This window comes from Quercus robur, chromosome 11 (assembly GCF_932294415.1).
Source record: "Quercus robur chromosome 11, dhQueRobu3.1, whole genome shotgun sequence".
In the NCBI taxonomy this organism is placed as follows: domain Eukaryota; kingdom Viridiplantae; phylum Streptophyta; class Magnoliopsida; order Fagales; family Fagaceae; genus Quercus; species Quercus robur.
The window spans coordinates 35181545-35197513 of record NC_065544.1 but is presented as its reverse complement, the minus strand read 5'-3'; the positions used below and the strand labels follow the sequence as shown (position 1 = coordinate 35197513).

At 34.7% G+C, this 15969-nt stretch overlaps 1 protein-coding gene across 1 annotated transcript; it reads right to left on the bottom strand.

Annotated features, from left to right (window-relative positions):
* Positions 1-10847: 10847 nt before the first annotated feature.
* LOC126704973 (uncharacterized) lies at positions 10848-11390 on the bottom strand. The gene has a single exon (XM_050403949.1). The coding sequence runs from the start codon at positions 11388-11390 to the stop codon at positions 10848-10850; it is 543 nt and encodes a 180-aa protein (XP_050259906.1).
* Positions 11391-15969: the final 4579 nt, after the last annotated feature.

Sequence of the window (15969 nt, the reverse complement as noted above, 5' to 3'; positions counted from 1 at the left end):
AGACATGTAATTAGAAAATGAGAAGCTCTAAAACATCCAAGCAGTAGTGAGAACAAACATCTTGACAAAAACGCTAGAGCCTTCAATTTGGCACCAAATTTTAGCAGCTTGTGTTGTTTTCCCCAAGGTATTGTACTCTTTATACACCAATTGCTACCAAACCTTAGGAGGTTGATTAAGGGAGTGATGAGGGAAAAAGTAACAAGCTTTTTGTTTTTTGTGTAAGGTTTTTTTTTGGGCAAATAATCCAATTATTATTATTATTATTATTTTATATAAAAATTCGTCGGTTTTTAGTTTTTTTCTCACACATTTAACATAAAAATTACTAAAAACTATATTTTTTAATAAACACAGCCAATAAGCTATCGAAAATTGTAGAGTACCCAACAAATAATAGTCAAACGCTAAAATAAACTAAAATGTATTAGATGAAATAGTAGATTTTACGTTATATATGATAATTATTCTAAATGATACATCAATATTTATCGGTATTTGTTCTTGCCAAACTTGAAACACTAACAATGCTGACAATTTCAGATTTGACCACAACAACCCACACAAGGAAGTGGACGTGCCAACTGGGCTACTATAGGCCATTGGCTTCTTGTTTGTTTTCTTTTGATTGAAATAGGAGACATATATAAAATTAAAAGAGGCTGCAAATTTTGATATATTTTTAACTCTCTGAAATTCAACCTAGTTCCGTATAGGCAGTCATATGATTGAAAATCTCAAGCAGGTAGCTCAATTAACCATCCTCTGCATTGTCTTCTTCCATTGTCATACTATAATTAAAAAATGAGAAATCTCCCTCTGTTATATGTCCTTGTTAAGATGTCCTTGAATAACTAATTGATATAGACCATTCAATAGAGTTAGTTGCGACTGAACCTCATCATTCAATATTACGTTATAAGTTATAACAAAGTTAGGAAATTGTAACTTAATTAGGAAATTACTTATAAAAAAAACTTAAAGTAGGATATTATAACTTTTTATTTTTATTTTTAATTTGATAGTTACAATGGGAGAGAAAATATTTGAACCATAGATTTTTTTTATTAGAAACATAAGGATATACTAACTAGTTGAGTTACAAGACTTTTAGGTAATAATAACTTAAGACATACATTACATATCTTCTATATCAATTTTACTTGCTAATGTATAAATTTGCAATTGCTTTAAATTTGTTACTCAGGAACTTCTTTTTTGCATCATAGCTGTCTGTCCAATGCCTGGAAAACCTTTTGGTCTGGCTTCCAGTCTTTTTTTTTTTTTTTTTTTTTCAGCTGTAACCATTGCTTCTGGGTAATTTAGCTCAGTCAAAAGAGAAACAACACTAGCTAAGAGTCAAAAAAAAAAAAAAGTTGGAAGATGGGACTTTGACTGTCTAGGAAGTAGGCTATGTTGAGTTAGATGAAACTTAGAAGTAAACAAAATTGTTCCTTATATTTAAAATAAATGCATCCATATGGGAATAATGATATCTTTCCTTCTTACCTAGAATGAAATGTTGGATTTTGAAGTTGACTTGAAACTATAATTTCAAATTCCCATTGCTTACTTAATCCTTGCTCATTAAACACATTCACACACTATTTTTAATACAACCACCCCCCTAAAGAAATAAACGAAAGAATCCCACTTCAGTCTTCAGCAACATGTGCTAAAAAACAAAAGGCAAGTGAGCCACGAAACTAGTACTCAGCTTGGATTAGGTTCTCTTAAGGCTAAGCTGACTTAAATGGCTCTCCTCAGTTCTCAAACCTCACTACACATGGCTCGGGTAACGATTCTCTTACATTTAACTTTTTTTTTTTTTTTTTTTAATGAAAGTTGAAAACCATTTAGTAGCGGTGTGAGAGGTACTAATTCTTTTTTCTTGGCAAAGAAAAAATGTTTAGGGGTGGACCAGTGTGAGTTTCCTACTTGTTACAAGGAGCTATATATAACCTAAGTTTGAATCTATATAATGGGAAACTTGAATCTATATATAACCTAAGTTTGAATCTATATATAACCTAAGTCCTGCTAGCTCAATAGCCTTACCACTAGACCACCCACCTATTTTATTTTATTTTATTTTTTTTTTGAGAAAGGACCACCCACCTATTTGGTGGAGAAACTAAAAATTTCACAATACATACAGGTGACAGGATGTGATTGGTGCAAAATATTAGGGTGATAAATTATGATTGCTACAACATCATTTTCAGATAACCCCATTATTGATACCACTTTTATTGAACACCAATCACAATATACTATCTCAGCTGTTGTAAAAAAAAATATTATAAAATTATCTATTTGGCTAGACTTATTATTTCTAATATTAACGTATCCCAACGGTAACAAGAATCGATTTTATTGTTGGCCATAGAAAGAAAGAAAAGACATCCATAATAGCTAAGGCTATGAATGAACCATCATTAGCCAAAAGGTTAGTGAGTGAGCTGTGCCTGTGAGTGAAGTTCAGCAGCTTCAGCTCGTTGACAGGTAGAGGTAATTGTGCATATATAAATGGAATCTTGAAAAATATTTTATGAATGCATATGGAGATGATTTGTTTCTATTCTTCTTCTTCTTCTTCTTTTTTTTTTTTTTTCTTTTTTTTTTTTTGTATAAATTTTTTCACCACTTTGCTAAATTGTTTCTATTATTATATATTTTATATATGTAAGGAATAGTATCTGGTATAACATTAAACACCTCTCCTTTGCTTGAATGGCCGTGCGAGTACTGTAGTTGACTTAAAAAGTCCCGTCGGTTGCATACTTTTCTCAACATCTCACACTTAATAGTCTATATATTTATCAATTGCAGTTTAGCCCTACCTAGGTTCTGAAACCTGAAAAATAAAAAAAGAGGGCATCGAATATTAGACTCTTTGGATTTGGATCTGGTCATGATCTATAAGCTTTAACAATGGCCAAAGCCATGTTGGTAATAAGCATAATATCTTTAAAAGCTTATGTCGGTCAAGTTCAAATCTCATCTTCTTTGTTACTCCTCTTCCCTCAAAGAAAAAGCAAAAAAATAAAAATAAAAAAAATGATAGAAGGAAATTAAGGTCGACTATGGTTTCCCAAATAAATAAAAATTAATCATAAGCAAAATATAAGTACAATTCTTTAGATGTTATTTCTTAAGTTCTTCGATTAAATTATTAAAAAAAATTACTGCATTGATCAATATATATAATACAAATAAAAAAACAACCATATGCTGTTTTTAATTTAAATGAGGAATCTAATAAGTTTCACCCATTAGAAGATGGAGTAGCCTATAAGGGAGTGAGGGTTAACTTTATCTCATTGAGAATAACGGCATATATGGTTCAAAGTAATTAGCAATTGGCATCTTGAAAAAATTCTTATTAGTGCATATGGAGATTGGAGAAGAGCCTATTTTCCTACTCCTTTCCTAGGATGGCAACCATATAAAATTAATGTTAAATAAATTCCTCCAAGTTCTTTGAATAAGGTCATTTTCCTTCTCCTTTCTTTGGATGATAGAGTTAAATGCTAATTAAACTATACTGGGGTTTCGATTCCCTTTGCATTACTTTTTATTTTTAACATTACTAAGATGAATGAGGTGTGGATTTGATGCTGCATGTGTTTGGCCAAAGGTTTGCTGAACCATAGAAAAGGGCTTGGGAGTGACTAATGAACCAATTTAACTTTGGCTCATGAACAAGTATAGGCATAATTAATAATTCTATAAAAATCAAAACATGAATAAAAGTTATTAAAAAACAAAAAAAAGTAGAGGCATGGCCCAAAATTAGGAAGATTCTTAACATGTTCATTTTTTGGGTCCTCTCTATAGTTTACCTATTCTGTAGGGCATTTGCATTGACTTGTTAAACCTGTTTGTCTAGGATGGTTTAGTATAATCCTGCAATACACCAGGGTTTTAGGAAATGCTGTTAATTTGGATGACATGTTGAGCATTTCAAAAAAATGTAGTATATGGGATAAGCAAATATTTGGAGTTAAAACTTAGAAAAGATAAATAAATAGCATAGAATTGTCGGCAAAGGAAGGTTCCACTTCTTGTAGTGCAAAAGAATGGATGCACATTTATGATATAGTGAGAAAGAATGGATGCACATTTATGATACCAGTGCCGTAGAACAAATGCAATTAATTTATTATACTGCACTGGGCACTACCACCCATATCTACAAGTAAGACTATCTCTCCACATAAAATATTCTCTCTCCCTCTCTCTGTGGGTGTGTGTAAGCGTGTGCGCGCAATTGCTTCTGCATTTTTGTTTGTGCATGCAGCATGAGTTCTTACCAGACACATAGTAATTGCAGGTAGTTGGTGGTAGGATCACCTTATTTTTGGTACGTTACAAACAAAGTTTTGTGTGATTTTTTTCCTTTCACAAAGAGAGAGAAAACGGAAATAAGGAGAATTAGAATTGCATGATTTGATGCTTACATTCGCAGCAAAAAGTCTTTAAAGACTACATTTTTACTATTCTAAATTGTAGTGTTACAGTGAACCATATATAGGATATATATAAAAACTAAAGTTGATTTAGGAGAATCTTTTAATTAGGCCAATCTCAAGGCTCAAGCATAACTTTTATATATATATATATATATATATATATTTTAATTCTAGTCAATCAATGATATTGATGTATGCTGAATGTGATGTGATATAAATGATACTGATGAGGTCGTGAAATCACCAGTGAGCCGCATAGTCCACGCTCGCCGTAACTAGCAACCTGCAAAGAAAAAGAAAGTGATCTCGCCGTGGGCACCGGTGTGGTGTCGACCAAATACCCTCCGACGATCAAGTTAGAATTGTTCTCAACTCTAGAATGCTAGAGATGGTGTTTTTTGCGTACCTTGATTTGCGAGAGTATTCAAGCTTTTATAGTAGAAGAAAGTCGGTCTTTCCTCCTTGGACTAGAAGTCTTTTCCTTGTAGGACTCTTTTTCCTGAAATCCCAAACGTGATGGGCAAATATTTCCTTGTAGAGTGAGTCTCTTCATTAAGGCGGATCTTCTATAATTGCCCTTGTGCGGACCTCCTAATTTTCTGGGATTCCCTTGGATTTTAAACGTGCGTATCAAGCATTTTAAGCGAGGCTAAGCCTTGGGCCCCTGCTTAATGTCGGCCCATGATTTCGAATCCGTTAGGCCCAAATGTTGCACAATTTCTTACCCATCAGATACATTAACATTCCCTCAAACCTCAATGTAGAAGCTTGGTGATGCCTTGAATTTGGAATATAATAAGCTTGTGAAGATGCCTTAAAAATTGACAACGAGAAATCGGTTCGGATGTTGTAGAATGGGTTAGGCACATTGTGGATTCATTCGTGCAAAATGATGGAGATGGTAGCGGACAGCAACGATTGATATATTCCTGAAGACGGCTACAAGGGCCAAAGAATAGTTGCGCTAGTGATCAAAGAGTGATTGTTATGGCCAAAAACAATTGCATTAGTGGCCTAAGAAATATTATTAGAGGACAATATTGTGATAAAGCATGTGAGGGAGTTGGTGAATTTCATAAAATGAATTAATTATGTGCATCAATCTGACGATCTACGCCCACAACAAAAACCCTTTAGTGACTCTATTTTTTTATAATTCAACAGTTGGAGATAGGAGGATTTAAATTCTATTTATCTTCGTTAAAAACACAAAGAGATGCTAGTTGAATAGTGTTTTTTTCACTTTTTTTACTTAAAAACATCTGAACTTTTTTGTTCTTCTCTTGGTTCAAACTTTGTCAGAAGAAGAAGTTATAAGGCTCTTAAAGAACTTTTTTTTTTTAAGAAAGGCTCTTGATGGCCTTAGTGGTTACATTATTACTATATTAAATCACTGTTTTAGGGTAAATTCTAAATAGACATAAAAACTAAAAATTTATAATTTAGAAAGAATCTTTTTATTGGACTAGAACAAACTCATTGGGGAGGGGGGGTGTAGATCATCAAACTAATTATGTTACACTCAGAATATAACCAAGGAAAAAAAATGTCGATTGTCTTTTCTTATAGCACTTGGGTTAAAAATATAAAATCTGATAAGAAGTTAAGACGTTTCTTGACATTGTAGTGTCCATCTTTCGGCTAAGGATCAGACTGATCGTTTCATAGGTTTCCCAAACAAATTGATGGTACCCTTCATTTCTATTTTTGGTTTCAAAACATTTATGACTACATTATGTACTGCAATAGCTTTACATTTTATTGCTGTTATTCCATAATTTGCCTGGATTTAAGGTATGGATGTCGAAGATTGGAACAGTAAAGCATCGGTCAGAGAATTAATGATCAATGCAGAACCTTAAAAAAATTATGGTACATTGGAATTGTGATCCATCAAGGCATGGTGTTGTAATTTTTTATTTGTTCCTGTATTTTCCTATTATGGCTATTTGATGATGAAAAAAAGTTAATCATCTCTATTAATTTGTTTTTATTTGAATACAGACAACCAGGTTTTGGTCATAATGTCTTTAAGCATATGTGTTCTAAAGTCTAATTAGAGATACATTTAGAATAATGTTTCATAATATTATAGAACATTGCACAATTTGGAAATTTCGTTATTTGTTGCCTTCCTTGTTAATGGTGAACTTATCCATTACTTTGAGCTGTTTCTAAAGTATGATATAACTTGTCTTTCTTACTCATATATCTTAGAGATTTTAGACTTGAACCCAAGAGCAAATGCAATTTCTGGTGTATTTATTTTCAAGTGCTTCGCTGTGTAGATATTTTCGAGTGAATAAAGTGGTTCTGAAATCTATATATCTATATATATATATATATATAAATAATAGTTAAAGTTGACAGAAATTCAAATTAAAATTCTAAATTAGAGTTCTAATTTTGATCTGTGTCCTAAATTATTTATTCTTAAAGAGTTTTATTTCTTAATTTTAAAATCAAATGTAGGACCACATCATAAATATTTATTGAAGTGAGTTATTAAGTACAAAAACCAAAAAGTCTAGAATAAATGAATCGTAAAAAAAAAAAAAAAGTGCTTCATAATAATTTTTTTTTAAATATGGATAATTTACATTTTATACCTAATAATATCCTTACAAATTTTTTTAAAAAGTTAACAAAATATAAAAATGGCTATCAATAATATTTAAATTATATATATGAATTATATTATGCATCTTATTATATATTTTTAAGTGTATTCATGCATATGTATGAGGTTACAAACTAGTTAAAGTAAAAATAAAAACAAAAGGAAAAGGTTGATAATTACTTATTTTTTCATTGTAGAGTTGAGCTTTGTTAAGACAAAAGTATTTGGGTGACAAAAAACATTAGGGTAGCATTTTTTTTTTTTGAATCCGTTTGGGTAGCATTGTGATTCTTGGGTTACACCTCCAAATCTTCATCTTCTTCCATGCAGCTTGGCTCCTTGGGCTAAGCCCATTTTTCCTACTTCACCCAATTATATATACTAACTAGGTTGTAATGTGTGTTTACGCACAAAAATATTCAATAATAGTGATGATGAGATGATTTACTTAGATGAGTGAATGACTTATTTGACATCAAAATTAAGAAAATTAAAATGAACACTACAAAATACATAGGAAATTAAAGTTCAATAAAAATATTGATCTACATATTTAATTAATAAGTTTCAATAAATTATATCTTAATTTAGAGAACTCTATTTTAAAAAATAAATCATACCAATAATTCCACTAAGGGTCTGTTTGAATATAACTTATTTTTGCTGAAACTAAAAACTGGAAATTGAAAACTAAAAACACTATAGCAAAATAATTTTTAAATGTGTAAATAGCACCGTGGGACCAATTTTTAATATTTTTTCCTAAATAAAGTGGTTATGGGTTCCGTAAATAGTGCGCGAATAGTGTATGAACAGTGCATGAACAGTGTTTTTTTTGTCTAAAAAAAAAAAAAACTAAAAGCATAATAAAAGGTAAATAAAATTGTTAAGAGAATTATTAAATTAATTTCAGAAACACCAATAGCTCACATAGGCTTCCTTCATAAAGAATAGAACTCTATTGAGACCACATACTCCAATAGATGACCACAAATTCTTAGGGGCTAGTATGGGCGGAGCTAGGAATTTATAGTGAGTAGGGAAGTAAAAAATAAAATGACTAATTTTTTTTTCTTTATATACACTTCCATACAATATAGTATACAATACAACTATATTTTACAATAGTCTAAAAAAATTATAAATAGTTTAAACTTTAAAGATCGGTAAGACAACAACTATTGAATGCATACACAAATAGAATTAAATAACTAATCATACATTCTTGTCAAATAACTAATCACACATTTAATGAAACACATATGTAGATATAGATCTGTTGGTTGCATCACTATATTTTACAATAGTCTAAAAAAATTATTAATAATTTAAAGATCAGTAAGACAACAACAATTGAATGCATAAACAAATAGAATTAAATAACTAATCATACATTTAATAAAACATAGATGTAGATATAGATCTATTGGTTGTATCACTATATTTTCGAATAGTATAATAAAATGATTAATAGTTTAAAGATAGGTAAGACAACAACTATTGAATGCATAAACAAATAGAATCAAATAACTAATCATACATTATTTTCAAATAACTAATCATAAATTTAATAAAACATAGATGTAAATATAGATCTGTTGGTTGTATTGCTGGTGTAATGTTTTGCTTATGAAGAAGAAAAATGCAAGTAAAACAACTTCATTCCGCTATCAATGCCAAAGTAAGCCAAAGTCTAAGAGAGAAGGTTATTATTATTATTATTATTATTAATAAGTGAGCAAAATTTTGAAACTTTATTTTCTTATAAAATTAAATATTTTAAGAGTAGTGCTATTGATACAAAACTTTCACAACAAATTTAGGTGGCAAGTTGTTAAAGGTAGGTAAAAAAGTTATGTTAGTTGTCTAGATAAAAATTAATTATAACTTACCACTTAACTTTTGTTGTAAAAATAGCACTAAAATGATCATAAAAGTTAATTTCAGCTGGGTTTAAAAAAAAAAAAAAAAAAAAAAAAATAGAGTCAAAGCATTCAAATTTTTATATATAATTTTTTTTGGGCAGGTCAGGGGTTCATTTGAACACCTGGGCTGTGTGCATTGCCGCCCCTGTTTTTATATCTTTTTCTTCAAGTTTTAACATGTTGGATCATTTGGTTCTCACAATGGTGTAAATTCATACATTAAAAATTAACTCCTTATATGTTGTGCCAAATAATTCATTTGACAACAAAATTAAGAAGAAATTAAAGACATTATTTGAGGATTCCAATTAGATTTTCTCTTAGTTATATATATATATATATATATATATTTATAAAAGTAATAACTATAAATTAATAAGGAGTCTCTCTCATGTGAGAATCAATTTTTTTTAGCAAATTACAAACTCTTCAATAGAGCCTCGTTTACCCATAAATCTGTCAATTCTTCTCGTTCAATTGGCCCACTTATGATTAAAAATTATTCATTAATTCATTCATATTAATATTAAAATCCACCAACATGACCATTATGATTGAGAATGGGTTCCTAAGGACCACTATGTCAATATGCCATTCACAAATCTTAAGCAGGTTGTTCTACAATCAGATTTTGAAAAGTACTTTGAACTTTTCGGGGTCATTGTCCAATTTTATTCTGATGGTTTTTGCAAGGCCTGGAACTGTAGAGGTGTACTGGATAATTGTATTTGGGCTCATAATCTGTAAGCCTTTGAGCCTGCTTGCTTGAAAGTAAGCAACAGATTAAACCCACCAAGCCCATGACCATATATTCACATTTTTAATCTTTTATGGACTGCTGAGCTTCATTACAAGAATGATAGTGGATTTTTAAGTTTGTTTCTTCTCCTTGCTTTGTTAGCCATCTATGTTCTTTTTTTTTCTTTGAACAATTTACATTCTATTACGAGAATTAGAGTAAAAAGCAAAATAAATAATGGGTTGATATGCAATTTACCTCCGCTCTTTCCCTTGGTGTTTGATCTATGATGATTTTTTTTAGCATCAGAGTTAAGATTTCAATAAGTTTCTTTGTAATGTATGCATGAATTAAATCTAAATTTCTTATTTAACGACAAGAGATCTCATTATATCATCAGATCCACATAATACGTTCAAAACGGCCAATTATAAATTGTACGTGTTTCTTAACAAGTCCCATTGTTATTATTAAGAGAGAAACAAAAATATATCTGTAATTGTTATTGAATGGAAACTATAACAAACTTGATGCATGGGTAAGTTCTACAAAATATAAACTTCATTACCTGTTTTATTTCTTCCATAGTATGAAATTTGATAATTATGATAGTCACAATGGATTATATTGTGTTTGTATATATAACTAATTATTCTACTTTATTTATTTATTTATTTATATAAATGATGTCACATAATTCTAATGGAGAGTGTAAATATAAGTGGTCATAAAGAGAAAAACACGTGATTTTAACCATGAAATGATCAAAACATCATTTTGAATTTTTAGCTGAGCAAGAGCATAATTCCAAGATACACCAAAGCTCATAATGATCAAATGACCTATTGATTGCAAAATTGGACCACCAAATTAAAAGATCAAGCCATATCAAGTTTTAACAATTAAGATGCCTACTTGTTAATTATGTGAGAATCCATTTGATTATGATCAATTAATTTTGATATTTTTAAAACAAAATTTAATTAGATGTCAAATCTCATTGGTTTAATTATAATAAGGGGATGTAGTAAAATGTATGAGATAAATCCTGTAAATAATTATTATTTTTGAAATTTGAATCAATTATCTTATAAAAAAATGAATAGTTGGGCTAAATCCTTCACCCAGGCTAAATAATCCTCAACATTCTTGGCATGTTGGGCTAAGACATGAGCAGGGACATTTCCCTGTCTTTTAATGTGAGTAAACTTCCACTTTCTGAATAAAGAGGCTTGGTTCAGAATTCCGGTTACCACGTTCACCACCGATGACGGCGGAGCTGAGTGGCCTCGCATTGCATTAAAAATCTCCAACGAGTCGGTCTCAACTTCAGCATCTCGAATTCCCACGTCATGAGCAAAGATGATATCGGCTTCCACTGCTTTCGCTTCCGCTTCTATAGCACCCAAAGGATAATTCCATTTCTTGCTTAAGGCAGCAACAACTTCCCCAGCTCCATCCCTGATAATGACACCTGCCTCTGCTTGTTTACTGTTTGAGAAGACCACCCCATCCGTGTTGACTTTGTAGCATCCATCGCTTGGAGGTTGCCATGAAACCGTTGGTGCAACGTCAGCCACTGGTTCTTCTTTTGGTTCATTTGCCGTGCAAAACTCATCCACCAAGTTCATGGCCGTCCTAAATATTGTCCTGCCCGTCTTCCCTTTCCCCCCGGTCCGAAGCTCGTTCCTGTTCTTCCAAATGCCCCAGCAGATTACGATGACACGTTCTAGGAGACTAGGCCAAGTTTCTTTGCACCGCTTTAGGTGTTCAACCACGACCAAAAAGCTCCAGTATTTAGCAATCTCAAATGGTAAAACCATTTTGCTTGCGGTCTATACCTCTATAGCGTGACTGCAAAACCAGAGTAAATGTGTCACCGTCTCCTCATCTTGTCCACAAAGATCACATACTCCGTTCGGTACGATTTTCCTCATTGCCAAACTCCTTTTTGTGGCGAGAATGTCACAACTCGCTTTCCATGCAAAGTGTTTCAGTTTCTGAGGCAGCTTTAATTGCCAAATAGTCTTCCATAACTTCCTTCGAACCGAGCCATTGGAGCAATCCACCATGCTGAGATGACTCTGTTCCTCAAGTGCCAGAGCATAGGCACTTTTAACCGTGAACTTGCCACTTCTGTTTTCAGCCCAAATTAGTCTATCACAGGCCTCATTTGTACTCAACGGGATGCTCATTATAACCTCTCTGTCTTCGGGTAAAAACCACTCCTGCAACCTATCCATGTTCCACTCATGAGTTGCTTTGTTTATGAGTTCACAAACCAGAGCATTCTCCGAGTTTGACTTCTCTGGTGTTACCAACCTATACGTACTTGGCCTTGGAATCCACTTGTCTTGCCACACTCTGATTTTATTTCCGTTTCCCACCTGCCACCTCTTGCCTCTCCGGACAACTCCCTATGCCGCCATTAAGCTTCGCCACGCATATGAAGGATTCGGACCCATCTTTGCCTCAAGAAAACTGCACTGTGGGAAGTATTTAGCCTTATATACTCAACTAAATAGTGAGGTAGGATTGGTTTGAAGCCGCCACCCCTGTTTCGCCAAAAGAGCCAAGTTGAAGCATTTTAGGTCTCTGAAACCTAATCCCCCTCTTTCCTTCGGCAAGCACATTTTGTCCCAACTTAACCACGCAAGTTTCTTTTCGTTCTTCACCTGTCCCCACCAAAACTGCCTGATCATGCCCGTAAGCTCCTTACATAATTTCTTAGGTAATAGGAAACAACTCATCGTATAGGATGGCACAGCTTGGGCTACTGATTTAATCAATATCTCCTTTCCTGCAGGTGTGAGTAATTTTTCTTTCCAACCCGAAACTTTGTTTGCCACTTTCTGCTTGAGCTGAGCGAAGGTATTATTTTTTGACCTACCCACAAGTGATGGCAAACCGAGATAGGACTCATGTGGCTTTATTACTTGGGCACCGAACATGTTTTTCACCCTTTCCTTTGTTCCATCATCCGTATTTGGGCTGAAAAAGAGGGAGGTTTTGGAGCAATTCAGTTGTTTTCCAAAGGAGAGTTCATAGACTTTGAGAATCCTCTGGATTTCTGTGGCTTCACTCACTGATGCCCTTCCAAACACTAAACTATCATCGGCAAAAAAGAGATGGGATACTCTAGGACCTCTAGATGATGCAGCCACTCTCTTAATGGCACTTCTTTGGGTAGCACGATGCAGAAGAGCCGACAACCCCTCGGCGCAAATAAGGAAGAGATAAGGCGATAGGGGGTTGCCTTGGCTCAGCCCTCGAGTTGGCTGGATTTGGCCGCAAGGTTGTCCATTAATACGTACTGCATACTTCACCGACGTCACACACCTCATCACAATACCAATCCACTTCTCCTGAAAACCAAGCTTTTGCATCATCTGTTGCAAACATTCCCATTCGACTCGGTCGTATGCCTTACTCATGTCCAACTTCACAGACATCTCTCCACCTTTACCCCTTTTCTTCCTACTGATATGATTCATCAGCTCTTGTGCCACCAGTACATTGTCTGTGATAAGGCGTTCCGCCACAAAAGCACTTTGGTTCTCCCCTATTATATCCTGCATCACCATTTTCAACCTGTTCGCCACCACTTTGGAAGCAATTTTATAAGCCACATTACATAAAGAAATAGGTCTATAATCAGTGACTTTCTCCGGGTTCTTAATTTTGGGGATAAGCACAATGTGTGTATCATGAAATTTTGGGGGAGCTATGCCATTATTTAAAAAGGTAAGAACAGTTTGAATAACAATGGATTTTATAGTTGGCCAAAAATGTTGATAAAATAAGGGGGGCATACCGTCCGAGCCTGGCGCCGTTAAAGGATGCATTTGTTTTAGTGCTTTTTCCACCTCCATGGCATGGAACTCTTGGGAAAGAGTAGAGTTCATCCTATCTGTGACTTTAGGGTGCACTGCCTCAATCATCTCTTGATCTACCTTTGGCTGTGAGGAAGTGAATAAATGTTCAAAATAGTTAATAAAAATCTGTCCAATCTGGTCTGCCTCCTCGTACCAAACATTATTAGAGTCCAACATTTTACTAATAGTATTCTTTTGGTACCGGTTTGAAGCTTTGGTATGGAAGAAAGTTGTATTCTTGTCTCTTGCCTTTAACCAATTGTTGCGACTTCTTTGGTGCCACATCTCTTCTTCGATGCCCAGCCACTTATTGAGCTCCATTTTCAATGCATGGAGTGATTCTAAGTCAATACCATTACAGTTCATTGACTCAAGCCCTTGGATTTTATTCTGAAGATCAGCAATCTGCTTTCCAACATTGCCAAAAGTATGCTTATTCCATGACTGAAGTGAACTTTGGCACTCCTCCAAACAAGATTCTAAAGTCCACCGTTAAAGACTATGTTGCCCTCTCTCCCAAGTAGCCTCTACCACCTCGTTGCATCTCCTATCCTTAAGCCACATGGATTCAAAATGAAAAAGCTTCGATTGTTTCCATTGCCACTGAGGAACCCGAGCTTCCTTGAGAACAAGAATACTATGATCTGAGACTGAGTTGGATAGATGATAAAGCTTCACCGACGGGAACATCGTTGCCCAATCTGTTGACACCAAAGCTCTATCCAACCATTCACGCACCCAACCACGACTACCTAGTCTTCTACTCCATGTGTAATCTGACCCCACATAACCCAAGTCCCTCAATCGGCTTCTATTGATTGCTTCTTGGAAATTTCGCATTTGACCTTCAGGTCTCACCCCACCACCCTCTTTTTCTTTGGCATACATAACATCATTATAATCTCTCATACATATCCATGGCAAATTGCTTCTATTGCTAAGACTTTCCAACAACTTCCATGACTCCTCTCTCTTCCCTGTCTCCGGATGTCCGTAGAAATCAGTAAAGCGCCATTTTCTTGTCCCCTATTCTTCAAAGACTATTACGTCAATGTGTCTAGGGGAGTAAGTCAACACATCAACTTTCACTGTTCTTTTCCATAAAAGAGCTAAGCCTCCTCCACGGTTAACACTTGGAACCACCAAACCTTCCTGTCTTTCTATTTTTCTTTTAATTCCGTCCATCTCACTGACTTTAAACTTAGTTTCCATTAGGAAAACTAAGGTGGGGTCTTTTTCCAAAACTACCTTTTGGAGTGCTTTAACTGTTAGGGGGTTCCCAAGCCCCCTACAGTTCCAACTGATGGCACTCATTGTGTCCGGCGGGGCTGGTTGCCAGCCTCCGCTGATCCCAAATGGTGAGCTAACAGTTTACCAAACTCCCTGACCTCTCCCTCCATTTTTGCTCTTTTCCTAGAAACATCAAAATTCTCCAGTTCATGCGACGATGATTGTATTCTCCTCTTTAATCCCATCTCTGTTTGATCGACTTCCTTGGACCTCTCAATACCACTATCAACTCCTTGAGACTGCATGCACTCCCTGTCCAAATCCTTCCTCGTTTCCACGCCACCTCTGTTTCATTTATTTTCTTTTGGCCACCTTCAGTGCCTTTCTTTATTTTCAGAGATTTTGTTAATTTTGGAGAAGTAGGCCCCATTTTAAAACTAATACTGGATGGAGTCAAGCCCAAATCCACACCCGGTCTTTCATTCATCTCCATAAGTTGCTCCTGAGGCCCAATAACTCCTTTTGGCTGTGGGCCTTGGAGATTTGGCCCGTTCATACGGTTCTGGTCCTTACTGTCCAGCCTGGCATCCTTCTGAGTCAACGTGATCTCCTCCCTTCCCATTATTAGTTCCTTTATTGGCTCATCATTTACACCTGAAACGTCTCCCATAATTGCGGCATCAATGGCCTGGAGTTCCGCTTCAAAATTTGAACTTAGCGAGATATTCGGGATTTTAATTTTCAGATGATCTGAAGTGTTGTCCACGTTCACCACGTCAGCCTGGGCCTCCACCGTTCTCTCCGCCTTACCCAAACCGTCATTTCTAGTAATCACGCCTTCCTTTGCAGGTTCTATATTCCGTCTTCGAGCCATTGTTTCAGGTTTGACTTCCCCATTTCTACTTTCTCCATACTTTCTGGCAGTGATTAGTAAGGTTTTTTGGTGTTTGTCCGGATTCGCACGCAGCCACGGACCAAATTGCTTCTCTTCTAGCCTTGGCGTTTCCTTGCTTCGAAAACCCTGCAGACAATCTCTTTCATCATGATCAATCATCCCACACAAGTAGTAGAAAATCGGGAGCCTCTCGTACTTGAATTCTACCCA